At 37.7% G+C, this 27,429-nt stretch overlaps 1 protein-coding gene across 1 annotated transcript in view; it reads left to right on the top strand.

The window, feature by feature from the left end:
- Positions 1 to 26,050, top strand: part of DPYD (dihydropyrimidine dehydrogenase) — a 751,325-nt gene extending 725,275 nt beyond the window's left edge. Inside the window, exons 21-23 of the mRNA XM_075833172.1 lie at positions 19,049 to 19,192; positions 24,813 to 24,953; positions 25,598 to 26,050. Of these exons, the coding sequence (XP_075689287.1) occupies positions 19,049 to 19,192; positions 24,813 to 24,953; positions 25,598 to 25,765 (453 nt within the window). The 3' untranslated portion in view covers positions 25,766 to 26,050. The remainder of the gene's footprint in view (positions 1 to 19,048; positions 19,193 to 24,812; positions 24,954 to 25,597) is intronic.
- Positions 26,051 to 27,429: the final 1,379 nt, after the last annotated feature.

Genomic DNA, 27,429 nt, shown 5'->3' with positions numbered 1-27,429 from the left:
CTACAGGGGGCTGTATGGAGTTATCTACAGGGGGGGCTGTATGGCGTTATCTACAGGGGGGGCTGTATGGCATTATCTACAGGGGGGCTGTATGGCGTTATCTACAGGGGGGGCTGTATGGCGTTATCTACAGGGGGGATGTATGGCATTACCAACGGGGGGCTGTATGGCACTATCTACAGGGGGGCTGTATGGCGTTATCTACAGGGGGCTGTATGGCGTTATCTACAGGGGGCTGTATGGCGTTATCTACAGGGGGGCTGTATGGCACTATCTACAGGGGGGGCTGTATGGCGTTATCTACAGGGGGGGCTGTATGGCGTTATCTACAGGGGGGCTGTATGGCACTATCTACAGGGGGGGCTGTATGGCGTTATCTACAGGGGGGCTGTATGGCGTTATCTACAGGGGGCTGTATGGCGTTATCTACAGGGGGGATGTATGGCGTTACCAACAGGGGGGGCTGTATGGCGCTATCTACAGGGGGGGCTGTATGGCACTATCTACAGGGGGCTGTATGGCGTTATCTACAGGGGGCTGTATGGCGTTATCTACAAGGGGGCCTGTAAAAAAAGCGCTATCTACAAGGGGGGGTTGTGTGACACCCAGGGGAGGGGGGGCTCCAGTCAAAAGTTTGCTATGGGGCCCAGTCTTTCCTAGTTACGCCCCTGTATATGGAGGTACACAGAGGGGGTCATTTATTAAGACTGGTGTTTCATACACAACTTTTGAGGCATTTGCAAGTTCTTTACACCAAAATATTGATATAAAAAGAATAATAAATTCCTCCGAGTCGCTGTGATTTTGTACTACCGAGCTGTAGACACTCCACATGCAGACATATAGTACCGCATTACATAGGTATTCCGAGAAGTAATGCAAATTTAAAGTTTGATTCTTTATAAAATTGGAGGTATACAGAAGTACAGTAGAATACAGTCAAATTACTGTTCCGTACAACTCAGAGATTTTTCCTGAGCTATAATATGGTATGATTCTTTACTGTTCCAAGTATTGAGTATTGATGATATCACAAGTGTTAGTGGTGATGGCATCCTCCTGAATTTGGTGATTTAGTTGCTAGCAGTCCTTGTTCTACAAAAAAGAATACGAATGAGAGGAAAACGAAAAAAGCATTAGTTTAACAAAGTCATAGAATATAGGGGAAAACTTTGTAGCGCTTCCGAGTACGTTTTTGCAAGCAGATAAAATTAGTTTGTTTTGCATTACAAACCTGTAAACTTCTCCTTCAACATGGTCATTGTATTCCAAAAAAGCAGAGCACTCTCAAATAAATTCAAGTAGCACATAATATAACATAGTCTTCTAAAGTCTTTTCAAACATAAAACCATTTTCTTTAATTAAAAAAAATGATGTTTTAAGTGGTTGAGAATCTGCTTTCATCATTCCTAGATGCTTAAACCAGAGCATAGATCTCTAATTATTGTGTTTGAAGAACGAGTGAAAATCTTGACCTAGTTAGCAGCTGGGCATATTGACCATTAGTCATATATGATAGTACAATATTAGAAATTAAATCTAAGAGCAAAGTGCTGAATAGTAAAATAAATAGTAGTGGTAAAGATTTTATGAACATGTTAGTAAGAACTAATGAGGAATACATTGTAAGTGTCTGTACTGTAGTCTCCAAGGAAACATTATCGTAAGGAGAAGGTGTTAATGAATATCATACTCAATAGATTGGCAAAAAGGTTTCAGACTCAATAACAATAATATACAAAGGACACTGGAAAAAGGTTTATAAATAGAAGATAGATAGATAGATAGATAGATAGATAGATAGATAGATAGATAGATAGATAGATAGATAGATAGATAGATAGATAGATAGATAGATAGATAGATAGATAGATAGATAGATAGATGATAGACAAAAGTTTGAACAGCACATTCCAACAAAATACAGGTGCAAGAACACCTGTGACTGCAAATATACAGCACACCAGAAAATGGCGACAGCACACTGTGAACACTAATGCCACCTAAGCCGCTAAATATAAATAAATATTCATTACTGCTAAATCTACTTACAATAGGGAGGTTCTTAGTGCACATTTTGATCAACAAGTGTTTGTCACCTGCCACGACAAGGCGTCCTCCATAGGTGGGGACCTACTCTGCATATACACCCAGAACTGGGACTAAGCCTACATATATACCTGGGGATGGTAGGATCCAGCACTAAACTAATTAAAATCACCCAGGGCAGAATGGGAGGAGTGCAAGAACAAAACATGGAGGCAGTCACTAACACCACATCTATGGGTCACATAAACAACACTAAAGTTTGAACAGCACATTCCAACAAAATGAAACAAAATGTGTATGCAGGTGCAAGAAAGCCTGTGACTGCAAATTTATACAGCACACAAGAAAATGGCGACAGCACACTGCGAACACGAATGCCACCTAAACTGCTAAATATAAATAAATATGCATTACTTCTAAATCTACTTACAATAGGGAGGTTCTTAGTGCTCATTTTGATCTTGCACTCCTCCCATTCTGCCCTGGATGATTTTAATTAGTTTAATGCTGGTTCCTACCATCCCCAGATATATATGTAGGCTTAGTCCCAGTTCTGGGTGTATGTGCAGAGTAGGTCCCCACCTATGGAGGACGCCTTGTCGTGGCAGGTGGGCAAACACTTTTTGATCAAAATGTGAACTAAGAACCTCCCCAATGTAAGTAGATTTAGCAGTAATGCATATTTATTTATATTTAGTGGCTTAGGTGACATTGGTGTTCGCGGTGTGCTGTCGCCATTTTTTTGTGTGATAGATAGATACAGTAACCAGATCGATACGGTAGATACGAAAGATAGATAATTCAAAGATTAGGCAGCACTCCAAAGGTAGAGTAAAAAAAATTTGAAGGTCTTGTTTGGCCGAGATACCGTGTCAGAAATCCAAGTCTAATGGTCGGATCTCTGCTACAGTTTTGCCGTTTAAACTGCTGTGGATCTGCACACAGATTAGGCTGGATTAAAAAGTGATAAATCCCTTTTTATTTTTAAATTCTGCCCCATATGAATAAAGGGGTGGTTTCCCATTAAAGTTAATGGGCTGCTTTTTGTAGGCAATTTTCATGCTTATTTTGGCGCGAAAATACCTTTGTAATGCGGTACTATATGTCTGCATGTGGAGTGTCTACAGCTCGGTAGTACAAAATCACAGAGACTCGGAGGAATTTATTATTCTTTTTATACCAATATTCTGGTGTAAAGAAGTAGCAAATGCCTCAAAAGTTGTGTCTCAATAAATGACCCCCTGTTACACAGCAGAGACCCAGCGGCAATGCTTGTGATCAGAAACATCTCTGATCGTAAGCATTTAACCCCTCTGATGTCGGTGTCAGATGTGACCACCAGCATCTGAGGGGTTTTTACTGCCCCTTTCTCTTCAGGGGGTGGTCACCGGCTCCCGCACGGTGAGATCACGGCAGACGGTGTACTCCAATAGCAGCTGGAAGCCTTCTGAACGATTCCAGCCCTGCTATAGCAAGATTGCTATTGAGCTCTGCATGTGGCAGGTCTCAATAGCAATGCACTAATTTTGCCATAGAATGCAATACTGTGATATTGCAGTCTATGGCATAAGCGATCTAATGATCGCAGGTTCAAGCCATCTAGGGAGGTTAAATAAAAGTTAAAAAAATATAAACAAAGTTTTAAAAGAAATATAAAAATTAAAATCATCCCCCTTTCCCTAGATCACATATAAAAATAAATAAACAAACAAATTAGGTATCTCTACGTCCAAAAATGGCCGAACTATAAAAATATTTATCCAATATAGTGAACGTTGTAGCGGGAAAAACGGTCAAAATGGCTGAATCACAGTTTTTTTGCCACTTCAACCACCACAAAAACATTTATAAAAATGCCAGACATTCCCCCAAATGGTATTAATAAAAACGACATCTTTCCACGTACAATAAGATGCCTCACACAGCTCTATACACAGAAATATTTAAAAAAGTTATGGGGGTCATAATATGGCGATGCAAAACATTTTTGGTTTCTTTCAAACTTCTAAATGTTTTTAAAGGTACTAAAACATAACAAAAACTATATAAATTTGGTATCACCGTGATCATACTGACCCGCAGAATAAAGGTAATGTGTCATTTTCACCGTACATTGAACACCGTAAAAAATAAACCCATAAGAATATGGCAAAACTGCTGTTTTTTTCCAATTCCACCCCACTCTGAATTTTCTTCCAGCTTCCCAATACATCGCACATAATATTAAATAGCACCATTAAAAAATACAACTTGTCCCGTAAAAATTAAGCCCCCATATGGCTGTGTCAATGAAAAAATAAAAGGGTTCTGACTTTTTGAAGGCGGGGAGGAAAAAACAAAAGCATAAAAATGAAAATTAGTCTGGTCCTGAAAGGGTTAAACATGCCTGATCTTTTGTTTAATTGAAAGATAAACAGAGACATAGGTTTCTGACTGCTGCTTATCACCCTCTCCTTATGGCAATAAAAAGGCATGCTTGAGCAACAGATTTATTTTACTTAGCAATGCAAGCAAACCGCAGAGCCCTAAGCAAGGAAAACAGATTTCTGACCCTTAGTAATAAAAGCTGCATAATTATCTCTTCTGCCACATATTAAAAAGTTTATATTGCGGGAGCTATGCTTTAAATCTCCTATGTCTTTCTTCTGGGGATGCTTGGGAAGGACTGCGGAGAATTAGGTGATAGAGGCCCCTGGACATATGTCCTTTTGCCCTACTTATAAGCCGCCTCTGATTCTATAATATTTAATGTCCTTGTACCGTCCAAGGCCGCAGACCGCAGACACCTCTCATCCTGCCCTACGCCTTCCTTCCCAGAGATGCCAGCACATGCGGCCGTCCTGGCCTGCAGTGACGACTAGGGTGCTCGCACGAGCTCAGTCCCGGCCTTAAAGGGTCAGCGCGCACACATGTTTAGAATTGTCTAATCACCCTGGACTATAAGAAGGGCCCTGCCCCTTAACTCATTGCCTGAGCGTTGTTGTGTTTTCCCGTGTCATTCTAGCAAATGGTCCCTTAGTGTTTTCATGTTCCCAGTGTTCCCGTTCCTGCTACCTAAGAGCTGGAGTCGTGTTGCGTTACACCATGCCTGGTGTCTGCTGCCAAGGTCCCATCTGAGCCCAGCCACCGCTACTGTCTGTACTACCACAGGTACCCTTGCTCGGACTATAGACTTTACTTGGTACACTGTTTGGCCAGCTGCTATCCCGCTACGGCAGTACGGCCCAGTGGGTCCACATACCCACAGATCGTGACAGTCCTCAACTGGCTACAACTGCAATATTTGATACTAGAGAATAGTCACAAACTATTATGGCTTTGAACACTGAAGCAAATCAGCTTTCCTCTGGATAGCTCCACTATATAGTAAATTCTTGGTACTACGCTCTTTTGAAACTTTCCTTTTATATATTGTTTTTATTCTCATTCCTTCCTCCAAGACCAATGTGAATACTGTAGGTAAGATTTCTAACTACTCTATTTTGTATAATTATTTTAAGACAATTTCCCTTGTTTTAATCTTTGTAATATTATAAAACCATCACAGCAAGACTCGGAATCTGTAATTGTCAAGATTGTAATTGCCATTTTTATTCACTTAAAACTTATTTATGATAGAACTTCCTTGTGCCAATGATTTGATGCACTTTGACAAACTCTACTTTTATTTGGTGACCTCAAGTGACATTTCTGCATTAAATGTTGGAGCTGGTTAATTAAAATCATGACATTTATCTCAAGTCACAAAATCACCTTCATTAGTATGATAATATTTTTTTAGAAGCCTCGGTACTAAAGACCTGAAATGACCAGCTGCATATACTAGCAATATGTAACATTCTCTTGCAAAATTATTAGTCGCAAATTGAGCATCTGAGCTCAAGAAGCTGTATTGTGACTTGTAAATAAATATTGATTGGAAAATGGCCCACTATAAATTTTACAATTAGTAATGTCTAGAAATTTGTGAATTTCCCGAAATTCGTTTCAGATCAGAATAAATTTGCCTCGAATCGCAGGTGCCCTAATCTGACTCTCTGATGTCTTCTAGGACTGTATGCAAGTTGGATACAGTCCTAGAAGACACCAAAGAGTCAGGCACACGTTCTCAGGTCAATCAGGTCACTTGTGACTCCCTAAAATAAAAAAATACCATGCTTACCTCTCCTGGTCTTCCGTAGTGTCGCATCCCTGCCAGTCTTTTGAGATTATGTTTTGTTCCATGGGACAGAAACGCATTGCTACGGGAGACCAGGGGAGTGGAGTATTTTTTGTCATCTTCTCTCCTTCTCCTTTTCCTAATCTGTAAAATGATGGCCAATTTGTGTACTACGAACACCCAACATTTTCGGATTTTGCAGAATCCGAAACTTTTAGGAAATTCGGACTGAATTTGATTACTTACAACTACTTAAATTCACTGATCTCTAGTAATGTCCCTATGTGTTTACAGGTCGGTAAGTTAATTTTCAGTATGTTCTATATCTGAAATATGTACTTGATTTGAGTCATGTCAAGCTGTTTGTAATCTACTCAGCCATTTGAAAGACTAAGTTCAAACCGTGTTCGGACATTGTTTGGCTGGACCTTTTAAAATGGTCCGCTGAACGTATGCAACAACTGTATTCAACTGTATCCCTATTTCATTGTAGAAATTTAAAAAAAAATGGGCGGTATACATTGTTATTGAAGACTATGCGGTTTTCAATACAATATAGGAAAAAGTTTAGTAACCAAAATGTATGCCAAAAATAACCTCTTTTCGCATATGTCTTGCCAAAGGACACAAATATATACATCTGGAGAATTTGGTGTATACGCCAAATGCTGACCCCAAATGTACTTCTCCTGCCATTGTCTTACTGCAAAACCAAGCACATTTTACTTAAGTGTCTGGTAAAGCCAATTTGAAAGCTCTAATGCTAGACAATTCTTCCTTAGAATCAAATGCATGCAGCAAAGCATCATGAAATGTAACCTGTACAGCACCACAATGTGTTCTTATGGGTCCATATTAGCTGTAGGCACTCCTTGTATAATTGTATGGTGCCTCTGTGAAGATACCTCCATAATTCAGCATGCAATGGATTTTGTTTTTCTTATGGATTTTATATGAATCTATGAGAAGAAACCTGTTGTCTCTTTAAAAAAATTTGAGGCACCCAGTGGTATAGTATAGGCCCGTAGCAGTCTCAGGCCGCCATATTACGGATCCATAGAACACATATCCTTAATATAGCCTTGTACATGAGTCCTTAAAAACATATAACTAAAAACCAGATGAAAATACTTTTTTAAGAAATATATAATAGTTGTACTGTTTTTTACTTTTGTATAAAAATCCTAGATGTCAATAACTCGACATTGACAGAAATAAAGGAATCCTTACACTGTAACACAATGTTGCCATGTATATATACAGTAAGTGCTGATATAAGACAGACGTATAAGTGCTTTGGATAATGGTAGCACAGTTGGAAGTCGCATCAGTCAAAAATGCTTTGTACTATCAATCCATTTCCATCACAAACTACATCTGATGCCTTCCACCATAGTAGGGATCATAAAAGCAGCGAAACCCTCAAATGTTTCCCCAGGATCCCTAACAGAGATCCAAGAAGCAGCATCAAATTGTGCACTTTATGAGTGAAGTCAAGTACAGTACTACTGACTGTTAGATGACGTGACTCTTACTTCAATCTTAAAACATCACGGGAATGTTTATAAGACAGGAGAATCAGGAGGACAGCCCTACAGTAGTTCTTATCTGTCAGTTACCTCTGCACTGAAATGTCTTAGTTGGAATATTGTGTAAGTGACAAAGCTAGTAAAATGTTCAAACCTTACTTATATATAGACTTTAGTAACATTTCTATGTACAGAATACAGATTAAAATACTGTAGATATCTATTGTTTGGACTGTTGAGGCTAGTTTAGGACCCTCTGTGTCACTGGTACTCAATTAGAATTTTTTAAGAGCATAAACTTAGTCAAGGGCCACAAGACCAGCAGACTTTAAAAGCTTAAAGGGGTTGTCCACCTTCTGACAACTGATGACCTATCCACCGGATACATAGCATAGCGGACGTGCTGCAGAACTGCAGGTCTGCTCCTATTTACTTGAATAGGAGCAGAGCTGCAGTACTGCTGCTCGGCCGCTATTCCGTGGCCGGAGCTAACTGCTTCCGGCTTGTACATCCGGTGCACAGAGGCACCGGACCATCTGATCTATGAGGGGACCCCCACAGATGATGTACTGATGACCTATCCGGTGGAGTTGTCAGAAGCTGGATAACCCCTTTAAGGAAAACGGGGATCTGACAAAAAAATGTTTTCTTTATTGGCCCAACCGCCACAAACATTACATAGGACAATCTGGATTAATTAGGGCAAATTCTCATTGTTGAGAGTTCCTTAGGATACCACTAAGATAATAATAGTCCTAGAGTAATAGAGATTGGATATGGATGTTTTTGAAATGCGCATACGTGGCCACGAGCAGGAAAATAGACAGTACAGAGACGAAGCGACACCCCTCGATGTTAGAGTCCATTTTCTTTTTTACTGAATTACCAGAGTGCTGTTGTTTTTATTTATTTTAGACATCCAGTATATAGTCTTATATTTATCCAGTTTTATAGCGTGGCTTATAGCGAGGTTTATAGTGTGGTTTTTCTTCATCTTTTTTCCCTTTTATACTAGAGGGGTTATAATTTCTGTGTTTGCCCCTGTCCATGCATAATAAAAAAAAAACTTGGACAGGCACTGTAAAACTGTAGCATTGGATTTTGCACAGAGTAGGATGTATAGAAGCTAGCTTTTGTTACTCCTCCTCACCAGTACTGGACTTCTCATGACACCATCTACAGAGGTCCATCTGGATCTTGAGTTTGATATATATAATGCTAATGTTGTAACATTGATATACATGCTGTATATTTCAGTCTAAAAACATGCCAAGAGTAAGCCCCGGCATGGACAGATTTAGTACCCGAAGTCTTTTCTTTCACATTATAGTTTAGTAAATTATGAAGCAAATCAATTTTAGTGTTATAGATTTAGAAATAAATGACAGAAATATAATATGGGAACTGTGGTAATTGCATTTTAAATACATTTTCTGTCTCTGTGCCATTAACTGATAAGGGTCTGTGCTGTAATTGCAAATATCTAAAGGTATTGGAATCCTTGCTACATCCGGTTTTGCCGTTGTGGCATAACATCTGTAATCTTACATTCATGTTCTCTACAGTCTGGAATTTATCTGCAGCCATGAAATCAGCTGTGATTATTGTTCAAACATTAAACTATCTAATATCTGCTTGTTTGAAATGTAAACTAAGCTTCATTTTTGCCTGCCAGAAGTGTGAATTGAACAGAATTTTGATTAGCTCCTCTTTTTATTTTTAAAGTGAATGATGCATGTAAGCAATGCATCCAAATCCTTCTATTTTAATTACCATTCCCGAGATGTTGAATACATTTGTTTGATTTTTTTTTTTAATTCAGTTTAAAGGGACATTGATTTCAGTACTAGACTGGCTGGACCTACTGCAGTCAAGGTCATAATGACCTTTGGGTTTTCTGTGTAAGGTACATCAGTATATTAAGATGAAAATTGTCTACTACTTTATATAAACTCTACATAGGACACATGATTTACTGTCAAAACTCTACTGCATTGTATAAATCACATTAGTACCCAGTGTGCAGTAGATATATCATGTCTTTGAGCACTGGCCACTAATGTGATTGATTTTACTATGTGTTTGTGTTGATAGTTATGTAACTCTTCTATTAATAGTACATTGGCAGCTCCTTTGGATCATACTTGAATTTATTCATATTTATAATGCGTATATTCCAGCCGCTGTGCGCATGTGCGGACTACGGAACTGATGCAGATATAGAATTTTGAATAAACAAATAGATTTATTTTTTTGCAAAGGTGAGGAAAAACAAAGAAATGGAACTCAAATAGACCATGTCCACTAATGTATCAAATAGATGCCATAGTTGGGACATGGAATACAAGAGCTGGCACATAAATCACCATTGACTCACTCTGTATGACTTTTAAAAGATATGTTCATGTTTATTACGTGAGGGATATATGTACTCACTATGTAAACAGTACGTTCTAAATACTGGCCATTTGATATGTAATGGAATTTATGTTTATACCACTGTTTTTTACATAATGTATATTAATTAGGCTTTGAATAATTATTGTGTATATTGCCTATTTATACTTGACACTGTGTACAGTTTTTAGTAGCTTGAGAAAGGTTCTGTGACGAACCGAAACGTCGCTCACTATATATATAATAAATATAGGAATAAATCCACCCTGTTTCAGCTACTCTGAAGTCCTGGTGCCCTTACTTTGTTCTATGGTTTATATATATATATATATATATATATATATATATATATATATATATATATATATATATATACATATATATAAATATATATATATATTATACGTTACCCGGCTTTGCACGGGTCTATTTGTTTGTTGTTTGCGTGTGTGGTTAAAAACTTTGTTTCCTACTGATATGATGCCAACATATGCAATAAAGTAAACCTTTTACTACAAAATACATACATTATTATTCTAAAAGGAAATGTATTTATTATTTATCTTATTTGTTTAAGTATACAGAAAACATTAAATTATTGAACAGTTCAACAATTTAAATAATTGTGTAACATTAGTAATGAAAAGGAACAAAAAATTATAATTTCTTTAACATCGAAGGCAGCACTCCTGTTTACACTACATTTGCTGTCTTGTTGTCCAGTGCGAGTATGTAAAGGTTTCTGCCTATCTTGCCAGCCTGGAGACGGGCTTGGGTCTGTTGAGAGGATTCAGCAGCTCGGGCAGCAGATGAGGTGTTCCTTTTTGGAGGCCTGACTGGTCTGAAAGGGGTTCAATTTATGAGAATGCTGAAAACCAGTATAGGTACAGTGTAATATAGGTACAGTCCATTCATGGCGAGTAAAGAGAGATGGCTGGATTGTTATGGAAAACCGGTATAAAACAAAAATTACTGCGTTGTTATGGGAACCTGGTGTAAAACTGTGTGTATGTCAGTGAGGCTAAGAATGAAGGCGAGCGTCGATCGGCTAACATGGGTAATGTGATATGGAGGAAGGTCCGTGATGTGGAAGCCAGTGGTGTCCCATTTGCTTTTGTCAATATGTAGAGAACATTAGTTCCTAGAGAGCTGAAACACGTTCTAAAACCTTCGGAAGCGTGTGATTTACTTATGTGCCAAATTTGGTGCAGATTGGTCCAGTCATTTTGCCATGTATAAAGAACATGCAACAGACAACAGACATCAGACAACAGAAATACATTTATATATGTAGAGATAAAGATAAAAGATAGCCATGCAGTCTGCCTTTACAAACATTTGTGAAAGAATGGGTCGTTCTAAAGTGCCCCTCTCCAACATCAGTCTCTGACCTCACAAATGCTCTTCTAGGTGAATAGGCAAAAATTCCCACAGACAAACTCCAAAATCTTGTAGAAAGTCTTCCCGCAAGAGTGGAAGCTGTTTTAGCTGCAAAGGGGGGACCAACTCCATATTAATGTCTATGCCTTTAGACTGGGATCTCATAAAAGCTCTTGTAGGTGTAATGTGTAGGCGTCCCAATACTTTTGTCCATATAGTGTGTGTATGTGTATATATGTATTGTTGTTTTTTTTTGTACAATACTGTGGACATATATTTTACAGGTGGCTCCTATATTTGCACGAGAGGTAGATTTTCCTCTAAGTAACTAGGAGAAGCCCTAACAATAAAGGCAGATATAATATTATTAAGAGAACTCTCTATCTGAAGAATAGGATTACCATTTCAGTGCTGGATTTGAGAAACAGATTGCACTATAAAAAAAATGCATTAGTTTCTGTGAGCTTAAATGTGCTGAAAGTGAACCCCTATTTCCAATTCCGTCAGTTATTGGAAGGCGGGTAGCACTGTGCCTTGTACAAACAGCTTAATATGCTAATTTCCAATTTGGCATCTGTTACGACCTATATATTGGCATTATCAGTGTATTTGTGTAGTCCATTCTGTCTCCCGCATGGATTTCTATTATCCAGGTCTCCAGGGAAAAAGCACTGCACACTCCACAATAAGCATATGCACCATATTTCTAGCAGTAAATGGCCAATTACGGTGTTAAAGTATGACAGAATTCAATTAACATAAATATGTGCACATTTTTCTCTTACATGCTCAACAAAATGTAGATAAAGTGCCTGTCAATGTTTTAATTTTTTCATGTTCTAGTTAGATCGAGCAGAAAGCTTTCTCTCCACAGTATCATGAATATGATAATCTATGGAAATCACTATAGAAGGTACTTAAGTTAAGCACATTCTACATTAATCCCTGATGAATTGAAATCTTTTCTGTTTAGAGAATGTGTTGTTGTCTAATAGGTGACAGGCTGCCAGATGTTCGTGAACTAGTATAAACCTGTTAAACAAGGCAATGATCAGCTATTCCTACCTACTGCAGATTACCTTTTTCCCTGTAAACGAAGTGTTAAAAGTCGTCCCATGTCGTTAGTTGAATACAAACAGAAAAAAAGATCAGTTATATGTGAATGGAACCTATAGTTCGTTAAATAGTGAATATAGGTAGAAAAGTTATATTAATTTAAAGCAACACTCCACCTTCTGCTAAGCCTGGGGAGAGGGGGCGGAGCATAAATCAGAGATTCAAAGTACGCGGAAGATAGAAGCCATGCACCGCCCCTTCAGGCCCTGCACTATGCATAACATAGTGTATAATTTTTTCCTGGACTGATTCTTTAAGCAGAGAATGGTTTTCAATAGTAAGGGTATGTTCACACACAGTGACTAAAAACATCAGAAAATACGGAGCTGTTTTCAGGCGAAAACAGCCCCTGATTTTCAGATGTTTTTGTAGCAACTCGCGTTTTTCACGGCATATTTTAAGGCCGTTATTGGAGCTGTTTTTCAATGGAGTCAATGAAAAATGGCTCCAAAAACAGCATGCACTTCTTTTTCGCGGGCGTTTTTTTACGCTCCGTATTTTGACAGTGACGCGTAAAATTACACCTCGTGGGAACAGAGCACCGCAAAACCCATTGCAAGCAATGGGCAGATGTTTGTAGGCGTATTAGGGGGGTTTTTTCAGGCGTAATTCGAGGCGTAAAACACCCGAATTACGTCTGAAAACACTGCGTGTGAACATAACCTAAGTCCAAGCAAACTCTGCCTTTTAACCCCTTCCCAACATATGACATACAGTTACGTCATAGCCGGGTAGGGGAAGTATGGAGCGTGCTCACGGAGTGAACCCGCTCCATACGATGCGGGTGTCAGCTGCTTGTTACAGCCGACACTTCAGAGTAACGAGCGGCATCGAGCTCGAGCGCGACCGCAGCATTTAAATCGTTAGTAAGAGGGGGGCGACCCCCTCTAACAGCTCATCGCGCAATGATTGCTATGGCTGTCTGGGGGCCTAATGAAGGCCCCCAGGTCCGGCAGTACTTAATAGATGCCTGTCAGAATCACGATATACTGCAATACATTAGTATTGCAGTTTATCGTGCAAGCGATCTAATGATCGCCGGTTGAAGTCCCCTAGGGGGACTAATAAAATAAAGTAAAAATTAGTTAAATAACGTTTTTTTTGTGTACAATTTTTTTTAAAATATTAAGAGTTCAGACAACCCCCCTTTTAAATAAACATAATTGGTATCGTCGCATCCGTAAAAGTCTGAACAATTACATTATATCATTATTTAACTCGCACGGTGAACGCTGTAAAAAAAAATTGTAAACGCCAGAATCTCTATATTTTGGTCACCTAATCTCCCGCAAAAAAATGAAATAAAAAGTGAGCAAACCGTCGCATGTACACCAAAATTTTGTTATTAAAATCTGCAGCTTATCCTGCAAAAAATAAGCCCTCATACCACTTAATCGACAGAAAAATAAAAAAGTTATGGCTCTCGGAATTTGGCGACACAAAATAAATTTTCTTTTTTACACTTAGGTTTTTACTTGTAAAAGTAGTAAAATATAGAAAAAACTATATATATTTGGTATTGCCGTAATCGTATTGACCGACAGAATAAAGTTAACATGTTGTTTTAATTGCATAGTGAATTCCGTAAAAATGGCGTGCAAAAAAACATGGAGGAATCGCTGTTTTTTTCATTTTCTACCCCACAAATATTTTTTTTTCCCCGTTTCCTAGTACATTATATGGCAAAATAAATAGTGCTACGAAAAACTACAACTCGTCCCGCAAAAATCAAGCCCTCATAGTACTATATCAACGGAAAAAAACAAGACGTTATGGCTTTTGGAATGTGGGGAGGAAAAAATGAAAATTAAAATCTGAAAGTTGTTTACGACGGGAAGGGGTTACAAATATAAACGGTTCTTTACAAGCTGATGCTTTGTAATAAAAACTTAAAAGGGTTGTCCGCTTTGGAAAATTCCTACATGTTAACAAGGTCTTAAGGGGAAAATAAGTATTGCACAGTGCTCATTCATATCAATGGGTTGGTTTCAAGGACAGGTCCTACAGAGCGAGAGATGCTCTTTGTAAACACTCTCCACTCTGGCCAAGAGATGAGGATCCTGAACCGAGGACCCCCTCTATTAACTCAGAATTCCCAAATAGAGTGTATGAAAGTTACACCCTTTATCTGTTTTCTATAAAGAAGGTTAATTGGCTAATTAAAATAGTACATGATATGTTTATGGTTCGAAATATGTCCAGATAAATTTGTCCAGAGGAGCATATAAAGGACCTGTAGTTAATGGACACATTGTTGTCAAAACTTTGGCTTATATAAGGTAGAACCCTATCTAAAGGCTCATCATAGTGTGATGTCAGAGATGTGCAGTTTATTCATATTTCTTTTTCATAAAATGTTTGTTTCTTCTTCCCCTGATGATGTTTTATTAAAACTCTGATGAGATACTGCAGCTGCATCCCCCTCCTCCCAGTATAGAATTTACAGTTTTACACTAGACAGATTTCTAGTCTAATTAACTGGCATAATGAGTTTGGGAAATTATACACCTGCTTTTTTGAAGAAAAACACCTTCAGAGCTTTGATAAATGGAGGGCATGCACTACATTTGTACTTTTTTTCCTCACTTAACTTTTTTTAACTGTTTTAGTTAGAATTCATTTATCATTTATTAATATGGTCTAAGATTTAATTTAAATGTATTTTCTGGGGAAAAAAGACAAGATGAATATCATTTAGGATATACACAAACTAAAATGCATACATTTAGTTCAATTTTAAAGCGCATAGAATATAATAAAAATAATTATAGAAACCTTGTTGTAAGTCACTTAGTTCTTCATTTTACAAATAATGGGTCAGTGATCTGTAAGTAATTCCCTGCGTAGCAAACCTAGCAGAACAAAGGACTCTCAAATTGGTAACCAAACACAGCTAAACTTTAAATGCTGCATTATATCTCGACCTAAGGGGATATCATAGGGACTTTGAAGATAATAGTGCTTTTAAAAAGAATTAGTGAATTTTAATGGAAATAAAATGGACATAAAATGACACATTTGGGTAAATATGCAAGAGCCATCATTACCCCATAGAATAAACTAATAACCCATGACGATTAAGCCAAATATGCTGCACACTTTAAAATATTGGTCTTAAAATTAATTGTGCGTGATATGGCATTAAAGTTACTGTTTAAACTGGAAGAAAGAGATATGATTGTAATCTTAAAACTACATGTTATATAGAATTTCATTACAGCTCTTGTGCCTGTGCAGTTGACAAAGTTTTATTAATATTTCCTTGCTAAAATATTAGACTGCAATATTTTTTTATTAAAGGCCTTTTTACTTTTTTTGTTAGGTTATAATGAGTTTAAAAGAAAATTTCAATAGTTACTTTTCAGTGTTTTTCACTATTTCAACCTGTTATGCTACTCCAGCATTTCTCAATTATGGTTCCCTGGAACCTTAAAGCCTGCTGAAGAGTTCCCCAAAAACCATCAACGAAGACCTATTTACATTTACAGCAAGGATGGACTATGTTGGCCAGAATATAGTGCTGGATAAGTATTATAGAATGTTTTACCGACGTACACACCGAGTTTATTTGAGGTAGAAATGAAAGCTTGGTTTCCCCTACGGTAACAAAGTGGGAAATTACTGTCTTACAGTGTTGATCCAAAGGAAAGAAATACAACCTCCATGAGGCAGAAGACAATTTTCTTTTTTAGGAAAAAATATTCTTCCCGATTCCAAATCAATGTCAATCAAAATAAATCGCTTGATCAATAACTCAGTGATCTAGTAACCATAATTTGTAATATTCTTACTTTCAGGAATGGCATCCAGACTCCTTTTAAAATCTTTCACTGAACTTGCCATGACAACTTCCTCTGTCAGAGCGTTCCGTAGTCTCACTGCTCTTACAATAAAGAATCTCCGTCTTTACTGATGGTGAAAACTTCTTTCCTCTAGATTTAGTGGATGCCTTCTTGATAGGAGATCAACACTGTTTTGCACTTTTTGTAGGATACTAGAGTAACCGAGGAAATTACAGGAAGAACTAAGATCCTCCAGCCAGATGTTTTCTTGGTTGGATTTGAACCCATGACCCAAAATGAGCGAGTCAATGAAATTTTACTTCACCTGTCTTCAAATTTCTAATTATGGAGCTATAGTACCGCCATATAATATGAATCTGTATTTCACTATTTCAGCCTTTCTTATTGTCTTATATGATTGAAATATGACTGTAATAGGAATCTCATAAATCAACGAAACACCTGCAAGGCAGATTTTAGAAGATTCCCTCATCTATGGTTCCTACTATCTAGTAGATCTAAAGTTATTACCCACTTATAATCTGTAAATATTTACTTTTCCTCACTATTTAAAAAAAAAAGTATAATCAAAGATATATTTTTTTTAGCATTTGGTAAGGTGTTCTATAGGGATCCAGATGTTCTTAGATATGTTTACTGTATAGATAGATAGATATGTCCTTAGGTGTGGCCAGCCTTGAAAAAAAAACACCCAGATTTTGTGAAACTCTGTCACGAGATGTCTATGCTACATGTGTCTATGTGTGGCCACCAGTGGTTGTTATGTGAACTGCAGCCTGTCAATGGTTTTCCTAGCATGTCACAATATTTTATTGAATTTGTTTCATGAGAAATTTGAATCCTTAACCAAATTCAAGCAAAGGTGAAGGTGGACACATCTATATAGATCAGCTAATACAAGTATAGCTTGAACACTGTACATTAAGTGTGAGATAAGGTTACCTGCGAATCTGCAAGGAGTTGGATTCTGTGATAAAAGGAGGTCAACACTGTGAGCTCCCCAGAGGAAATGTTTGAATAGAAATTGTAGTGGTTGCTGAGTTTTAGACCTCAGGCATGTTTTAATCATCTTTAACAAGATATTTCCCCTATAGGTTTTAAAGAAACTGGTATTTGATTTTTGCATCTGTGGTATTTAGTGAATATGATACTTGAACTACTTCCCCTCAAGTAAAAACCAATAAACCAGCCTACATCACAATGCTTCAGTCACAAAATGGGAAATCAATTAACTTATTTTCAGAGAACGATACGTTCTAAATGACTTTTTAATGACCACTAATCAGATGGTGCCCATTCTCAATTAGCCACCAGATGCAGATCTTGACACTGAATTGGGGCATTCTAGCTTTCTACATAATGTCTAATACAGTACATGAATTTTATATAAACCACAAAATGTGTGACAGTCAAAGATTATGTATATACATGCTCAGCTAACCGCCTGGAGGCAATGTTCTCAAAAACAGTATTGTAATGATTAGTAAATTTTATACTATTATTAGGATTTGATCTTTATTATGGTTCATATACACATTAAATCATAATAAAACAATTTTTTAACAAGACAACCTGTTTATACCACAATAGGAGTTATTGCTTTTGTGTTTTTACTTATTTATTATTATTATTATTATTATTATTATTATTGCTACTGCTACTAAAATAGTGTATTAGAAGGTTTTATTAAAGTTTGTAATTAGTTTTTATAAAAAAATATTTTTACTTTTTCAGGTACAGCTTCTGTATATCACGGATACACCGCAGCTGTATCGTGCACTCAAACCTGAATCCGTCAGGTCAACGGGACTGACGGGTTTAGTGTGAGCGAGTCCTGCATGTCTCTGACACGCAGGATCGAGCTGTTATCGATCACATCTAAGTTCATAACCTAGATGTGACCAATTACAGGTGGATACTGTGTGTCAGAGACACACTGGACCCGCTGACACTGAACCCGTCAGTCCCGCTGACGTGACAGATTCTGGTTTTAGCGCACAATACAGCTGCACAGCATCCAGGATATACAGAAGCTGTATCTAAAAAACTAAAATGAATTTTTAATAAAAACATATTACAAAGTTGCACTAAACCCTCTAATACACTGTTTTCGTTATAATGATAATAATAATAATAATAAATAAAAACAAAACACAAAAGCAAGCTATTCATGTCATTTGCTGCCATCCTTTTGCTGACTAACTGGTTGCATGACCCAATTTTGACCCAGCTTAAGTTGCTGGACAGGTGCCATCTCATTTGTTTTAAGAATATTCTGGTGTAAACTGGAGTTCATCATTGTCTCACGGACTCCAAGTTTCTCAGTTTCTGTGGCTGCATAAAAAGACAAATCAACCACCATGGTTGACCGTTTATTTTAGGTGTTTGTGGTGATGCGCTGCTCTTGGTTCACACCAGACATGGCGTGGCTTGTGGCTGTCAGGGAAATATGGGATATGTAGTCTCCCAACAGCCAGAGAGCCACAGATTGGAGACAAGTGATCAATAAAGATACAGCGGCATACAGTATGTTATATCTAATTCCATAGGAAAGCCATAAAATACATCAGACATAAAATATATCAGTTTATCGATATTTTCTTCTTTTTTTTAGAAAATGCCAAGTTTTGGACCATTTTTAGAGCAAAGAAAAAAGATCATTGCTGAGAACAAGATCAAGTCACTTTCCGAAAATGCAAATGCTCATGCAAATGTAAAGAAACACTTCCTACCAAAGAAACCTGTACCAGCAGTCAAGGTAAAAAAAAAAATGGAAGTTAAAAGAATATCCATGACAAAATGTGAACTGATTTGTAGGCACGAATATTGCACTAAATACAGTTGCATGAAATGAATGGTAATAATTCACTTAGCCTCAAAAACAAAAGACTTTCTGCTAAAATATTTTTGCATTAGGAAGTGAAGTGTCTCTTATGTCTAATATTCAGGGCTGGCTAATGCTTTGTATCTAAGATGTACAGTTCCTAAATCGCTAGATAGCTCTGACACATTTTAATTAGAATGGTTTATTTGGGCCCCCTGCTATTCCTTTCTATCTTAAAATGTACATTGCAAATAAGTGAGTGACTGTAGTCAAAATGCAGAGCTGATTTATAAAGAATCACAGATGTTCTGTTAAGGTATAATTAGTTTTGTAATATTCAAGGATGGCTGCACTCTTTGTTCCTTCCTTTTGATTGTTAAAGGAACAGTGTCATCACAAATGTTTTATTTATATGTTAAAGATGTTAGTGCCTTAATATAAACGTTTATTTTCATTTGTGTGTTTGTGTTTTACTGTTTCTTTTTTTCACACTTTTTTTTCCCTATGGGGGCTGCCATTTTTTGTTCCATTTCTGTGTGTGTCGATTAACGACACACACAGACATGGAATACGGCAGCCACAGTCCCATAGGGACTGCGAACGGCTCCCGTCCCATTGACTGCCGTGTACGGCGTCTGTGTGGGAACTGCGCATGCGCCGCTCCCACACAGTCCTATTCGAAATTGGCGCCGTCCGGCGCCATTTTCCTGTGGACCGGAAGTCGCGGCCGGACAGTGATATTACTACTTCCGGTCGCGGCTTCCGGACAAGTGCACATGGGACAGCGGCAGCAAAGGGAGCGGACGGGCCGCGGCGGCAGGAGCAGGTAAGCGATTTCAATGTATGTTAGTGTTTGTGTGTGTTTACTACTGCATGTAAACCTACTACACTGTGAGTTACCTCAAAAAATGGCGACACACAGTGTAGCAGGTTAAACCTTTCAAACCCCTCGTTTATCCCGGCACTAGCCAGGATAAAGGAGGGGGGGATGCTGAGCGCTCACTAGAGCGATAGCTTTTAACCCAATGTTGCAATGCTGCAATTTTGGGAACTAGCTCCAAACAGCTCCATCTAGTGACCAAAAATGGGTAGTATTATAAATTTTGAAAAATTTGAAAAAATTTATAATATTTCCTGACTCGCGAAAAAAATAAAAAAAATTTGAACAATGTTTAATCACCCACACACTAAATGTTTAAATTTTAAAAAAAAAACATGTTTTTGGGGCGACACCATGCCTTTAAATAACATTGTGTTAGTTATATCTCTCACACAGTGCATATGTGCAATGAATTGAAAACTTCTAAAAGTATTACTTTTGATAAAAAGATTAAAGCTACAGTAGCAAGAGCTTGTAATGAACATCAAGGCTGATTTCCATCTTTTACACTTGACATGTACTGATATTGTATTATTGTTGTATAACTTTTTGTAGCACCAGGGTTTAAATGTTTGTACATTTGTAGAACAGTCACAAGACATACTGAGTGCTTACACTGAGTGCTGACATCTTCTAGATTACAACCTACACAAGGGGGATTATACCCTTTCTGCTGCCTGAGGTGAATTATGTAATGGTTCCAATGCCTCTCCGAATTAGAGATGGGAAAGAGCAATAGGATGGAATTCATGGTGGACTATGATAAATCCTACCAAAAAATATTATGGTCACACTATCTGAACCACTCCTATTCAGACCCTAAAGAAAATACTGAAATACTCGCAGTAGTTCCCAATGTGACAGTCTCATAGTACTGCTAGTTTGTCTAGTGCTAAACCAACAGCAATTCTTGTTGTGCAAGACTCAGTGCAGTATATCGTCCCAGTCTCACATCAACATACAACACATTTAAGCACAGTAGAAGGAAGTCGGCACCACTCTCAATCCTCACAGCATGGAACAGGCAGATAGATGCAAGTGGAAACAGGGTTTTTCTCATTTAAGCAAACTTCGGGCGGTGCTCAGCATAAAAACAGACGGTCTTGTAGTATAATATAGATGAAAGAAATGAAAATGTGGCACTCACCCGTTTGCAAATCTTCTTAACTTTATTGTGTCACCTTGGCGAGGGTAAAAGCATTACAGGGAGGACAGCTAGTTGTAGGTTACAGCCTGTTTCGCGCTGGAGATCGCGCTTCTCAGAAGAAGAGAGATCTCCAGCGCGAAACAGGCTGTAACCTACAACTAGCTGTCCTCCCTGTAATGCTTTTACCCTCGCCAAGGTGACACAATAAAGTTAAGAAGATTTGCAAACGGGTGAGTGCCGCATTTTCATTTCTTTCATCTATATTATACAACACATTTACCTTCTCCATTCTTCCATGCTCCACTATAAACAGCCTAGGATAACCTAGTGGGACAGTTCTACTGGGTGTCTGGCTGTCTGTTGATTCTATAAAATATTCTATAAGCATTCTACTGTACTGTTCGGAAAGCCTAAGGCTGGCCATACACATTAGATATCTGTCAGCTGACAACTATCCCGTTCCCCCTGCCAGGCCTGCATACATGTGTTCTCAATGCGACGAGGTAAATAAGTCACTGCCAGACACCTGTGCTTATCTCTTCTGAGAACAAATGGATCAGGCATGTTGAAATCCAACTGCCTTATCTTATTCTCGTCCTACATCTTCTTTTGGGGGAAAGTCTGGAGACCCCCATACACATTAGATGGCCAACCGATCACGCCAAAATCGTTAATGTCTATGGCCTCCTTAAATGGTCACTAACTTTTCAACAAACTTTGCATAAATAAACAGTACAAGCGAATATAAAAAAAACTTTGTAATGTATCTTATTAATGAAAAATTCCCCTTTTACCACTTATGAGTCTCCTTTCCTTCACCCTCCATCCTAACTGTCCACTCACTCTGAATTTACTGATAAATCCAACTCTTTAAGATGAGACAGACTATCAGCTTTATTATAGGATCAGGTTACAGCTGCCCATAGAGTCTATGGAGAGGGAAGGAACGGGAGTGAGAGTCAGACACACAGGGATGCTGCTGCAGCTTCTAGTAAGTGCTATGTCTCACCCCAATGCTGGATTCATAGTTACACTGCTCCTTAATGCTATAATCTCCACCATGTTGCTAGTGTTTGAGGGTGTTCTGCTGAGAGATAGGAGAGCAGGATTCTCCTCTTCTATGTGTGCAGTATACAGAAGACATTATAGCAGTTAGGTTTCACCCACTAGATTAGGGAAAACGAAAAATTAGAGTCAGATCCTGCAGGGGGGAAAACTACAAAATAAAAATGCAGGATACAAGTCATATAATGCCCATAAATAGTGTTATTCCTGATGTACACACATGACAGCATACTCTGGAATTCACCTAAAAGTTTAGGTATGCTTTAAGTTCAGGGACAAAAAGCAAATCTGCCAACATGCTGATCCCCAAGATCTGTGTATATAATGATGAAAAAAGCAGAAGTGGTCAAAAACAACATTCGTTTTCACTACTATGTGTCTTTCTGTCACGGCCACTGGGTGGCTGGCTATTGAGTCATTGGGAATTTGGTAACGGTTTGAATGGGGTCTGGCAGCCAATTCCTAGCAACCAAACTGTCTCATATTACTCAAATCATCCATTTAAGCTTAAATATGCACTGAACTGAGGGAAGAGAATGGTAAGAACCATGATTTTATCCATATTTTACTGCCATATTAATCTGGTTGTTATGAAGATAGGCAGATGGAGAGCCTCTTTAAGCCATATCTGAAATGCATTTATTTTAAGAACAATTTTAAGAAAATTGGAAAAGTCCATATGCAGTAATTAAATGCCCCCAGCCATTTTGAAAAAGTCTAACTGTAAAAGACCTAAAAAGTCTAACAGTAAAAGACCTAGGAAACATGTAATGGTAGTATTGGTTATGGTCATGAAGTAGAATATCAATTCAGTATTTGGAGACTTAATACATTATACTCAGGCAAAGGAGACATTAGAGTCCACTTCTTAATGTGCAGCATTTATTATGTTACTTGCTTCTCATGTGGACCGTTTGAGCCAGAATCCATTTAGTCTTCACGGAGAACAGACTTTAAAGTTGGCAATTGAAATGTCAGAGGCCAATAAGCCAATGCTGAGCCAAGAGTTCTGTTTGTTAAAGGTGTAATTTAAGTGACAAACAATTAGTCTGGTACTTTGGAAAAAAGGAACTTTGTATTTGTGAAGTATTTTAATTGTGAGGCCGTTTAGTGAGATGATCAAAACCTACATGACTGGGATTCAGTGGACTAAACCTTTCATCTCCACCTAAAGAAATACATCTACTGATTACTATAGCTGAGGTTCGTTATTTATTGGATCATTAGCTAGTAAGCTACCACTTGCATTAGGAGCTGGCTCTTTTATGGGTGAGCAGTAATAGGCATTCAGCAGCTGTAAGCTTGATCTCAATGCAAGTGACGGGAGCAGGCAAGCAATAACTGCCATAGGAAAAAAGAAAGAGTTGATCCAGCGCTGTTTCGTGGTTTAAAAGGGAATCAATGTTCCCACTTTTATTTGCATAGAAAAATAAATAAAATATGAATGAACGCAGTAACAGGGTGGTTTCAAAGAGGGCAAGTGCCCAAGCCTACGCGTTTCGAACACAGACTGTGTTTTTATTCATGGCAGATAACTGCCATACTCTTAATGACCGCGGCTGATAAACATGGCATTGAGAATGATTAGTAGCACATTTTTCTAGAAATTCATATTATACTACAATAGTGCAGTGAATGACGTATGTTCAGATCATCAGTAGTATTTTTATACTTTTTGCTGATGCTGGTTAAAAATATTTTGAGATATAAATTGTAGACAAAAGGCTACCCAGCTACCATTGACCTAAGGGATATGAATATGTGATTATATGATATGATGCACACAGGGTCATTCATACAATGTCATACATAGGATTATTTACACTTATATTATTTTATATTTAAAATGAAGCTCTCCTATTGGGCAAATCTTGCTTAAAATACTGACCACAGCAAATAAAAGCCTTTGACTATGTTGGAACTGGGGCTAACAACTGAAAAATTCAGTATAAAAGAGGTTCATGGTGACAGCCAGGAGTTCACGCAACAAGTACATAGTTGGGAGGCTCATGTATTTACATGGTTTCTCAATAGCAAATCTTCTTTATCAATAATTTAAAGGTGCATAATAAAAGAAAAACATACAAAGTGATCAATATGTCATATCACTGTCTCAGCGAAACATAACTTTTTTATTTATTGTGGTTCGTGACTATAGATTTTAGATCGTGGAACTATGCAGGGAGAACTGTAATAGACTTCAGGACCAAGGACAGAGCTCTGAGGTTTACACTACAGTCTCAGTATAACAGGCTTCATAAAACTGCCGCACTTTCTGGTTCCTTCTTCCTTGTTGCAATGATGGTATTTAAGTAGCTAATGTTAGAGAGCCTTTAAGTTAACTTACTTAAAAAGAAACACACGTGAGCATGTTTCCATTTAATGTGATTTTGTGTGCAGTTTAATTACCCAACAGAAGAAAAACTAAATCCGTTTAATATGTACTCTGTCTTCTTCTCCAGGATATAATTGGCAGAGCATTGCAGTATATTGGATCATATGGTGAATTAAACATAAGAGAACAAGTTGTGGCTCTGATTGATGAAGAGATGTGTATTAACTGTGGCAAGTGCTACATGACCTGCAATGACTCTGGATATCAGGTAATGGCCATTTTCTACTGTATAGAATGATGAACGTGATATTTCAGAATGGTTTTAGAATTTGTAGCATATTTTAACAGCCATGGAACAAAAATAGACTACAGAATAGAGACACAGTTGAACTAAATTAAGATCACCCATGGACTTTATGGTGATCTAAGTTCCATTCAGTGTGTGGGTTAACTGATAAATACACACAAATACTATACTGAATATTGGGATTTTGGGATTTTCCCGATGTCAACAAATTAGTAATGAGTAAAGTAGGTGAAGAAGAGCAGTAAAGGAAGATCCAATGGTGCAAACATTCAAAAAGGTGATCGTGAGATTAATTTATATTTATGTATATATTTTTCTTACAAAGTTTTATATCCATTGCATAAAAAACACCACTAAAAACTTTTTATCATTCTCATTATTATTTTTATTTGTTGTTATTATATTTTACTATAGTTTATGCAGTTATGTTTACGCTAAATACATTTTTATTAAGAGTCTTTTTTCTGCAGCTGACTTGTTTCCATGACTACAGTGTAAGCTTCTACATAAGTCTAAAACAGGCTTTTAATGAAAATGTGGGCACAAATTGGGACACTGGTGACCTTTGTTACATTGACATTGAAACCATTTATTTCTTCTTACAGTCTATCGAGTTTGATCCCACGACCCACTTGCCCACTGTCACTGACAGCTGTACAGGCTGCACTCTTTGCTTTAGCGTGTGCCCTATTATTGACTGCATCAAAATGGTTACCAGGACAACACCTTATGTACCAAAAAGGGGCATTCCTCTAACTGTGAATCCTGCGTGATAAGGTCATTAGTCCAGAAAATGATGTGGTGAACGTCCCTTATACCACTGCTGGATTAGAACCTCATTATTATACTTAATTGGAAATCCAATCATCAGAAGAAAATGATAAAACAGAGATAGCGACTTTTAATTACAGTCCTACGAAATAAACCATTGAATATATTCGAGGCTCTTTTGATAATTTTGTACCTATATCATGTGCATGTGTATTGGTGTTTGAAATTGTAGAGATGTAAAAATTGTTAATTTGTAGGAGAGTGTTAAATAAATCCATCTTATAATACATTATGAGTGCCTTCTTCTCTTCTTATTTCCTTTGTAGCTGAAAATTGTCAGACATAATTAGTTATTTGGAAAAAACAAAGAATTAAGGGAAGAATTACTGTTTGTATACAGACAGTAGATTTACAATGAGGATTTAACACTGGATTAAGTACTTTGTGCAGTGCGTCCACTGATAAAACATAATGTATTTCTTAATCCCTAGTACATTAGGGCTTATAATGGGCACCGTTCAGCACAGCATTATTAACCATTTTAAATGAACCTTCTCTGTTTGCTAATGCGTCCATATGTTTTGATTATAGTTCTTCTCTATTAGTTTTCATTTGTATAGAAAAACACTTCAACATTTAGCACAACTTACATTTTGTTCGGATCACAGTGCCTCAACATGATATATAGTGTAAGTGTGTGTCAATATCTTCTTTATATAGCTGCTGGCTCAGAGGTCCTGGCGAGGATTGTGTCATGTGGCTGATACTTGTGCTGAATTGTCAATCACTTAAAGCGGTTGCACGAGATTAAAAGATGATTTTCCAGAAACAGCGCCGCGCTTGCCTATTGGTTGCTTCTGGTATTGTAGTGAGGCCCCATTCTCTTAAATAGATCTAAAGCCGGCCATACCCATTAGAGAAAAGTTGGCCGAAATGGCAGATTTTGGCCATTTTCGGTCAACCATTCATTTGCGATAGACGACTGCACACGGCTGAAAATAGGATAGGGCAAGTTGAAAAATCTCGTCTGTGTTAGCTAAAACTATTTATCCATGGCATCATCAGCAAATTTGACTGATCATTTGCAATTGTGCGCAAGCCCCAGCAGTCAGTTACCACAAGCAGGGCAAAATCAAAAGACACGCACAGTTAGTTTCAGTTTGAATATTTTTTTTCTTTATAAAACTGACTCCTCGATCGGGCAGTTTTTGTCTTTCATGTACTCTAGCTGGTGGGATCGTTCATACATATGATCCCACGGATGATTGTTTAACCACGTTGTGGTTAATGACTATCTTGGGTGTATGGCCAGCTTAAGCTACAGACCCAACTGAAGAATTGCGCTGTTCCTAAAAAAAATGAAAACAGACTCTATATTCTAATCTCTAATATAAATTAAATTTAAAGAGTTTTCCCATGAAAGATATTTATGACATATCCACAGGATATGTCATAAATGTCAGATGGATGCGGGTCCCATCTCTGAGGGCACCTATCTCCAGAACGGGGCCCCCTAAATCCCGTTCAGTTGCTCTGTGTTGCGGCTGAACCAGGCGAATTACGACCATAAAAAAAGTTATATGGTCGTGAGTTCCGAAAACAGAGCGTCTCGCTGAGCTATGCTATTTCCATATGTCCCATAGAACTGAATGGTAGTTACAGAAAC

The sequence above is a fragment of the Rhinoderma darwinii genome, chromosome 7 (genome assembly GCF_050947455.1).
Source record: "Rhinoderma darwinii isolate aRhiDar2 chromosome 7, aRhiDar2.hap1, whole genome shotgun sequence".
Taxonomy (NCBI): Eukaryota; Metazoa; Chordata; class Amphibia; order Anura; family Rhinodermatidae; genus Rhinoderma; species Rhinoderma darwinii.
This window is presented reverse-complemented; position numbering and strand designations above follow the sequence as displayed.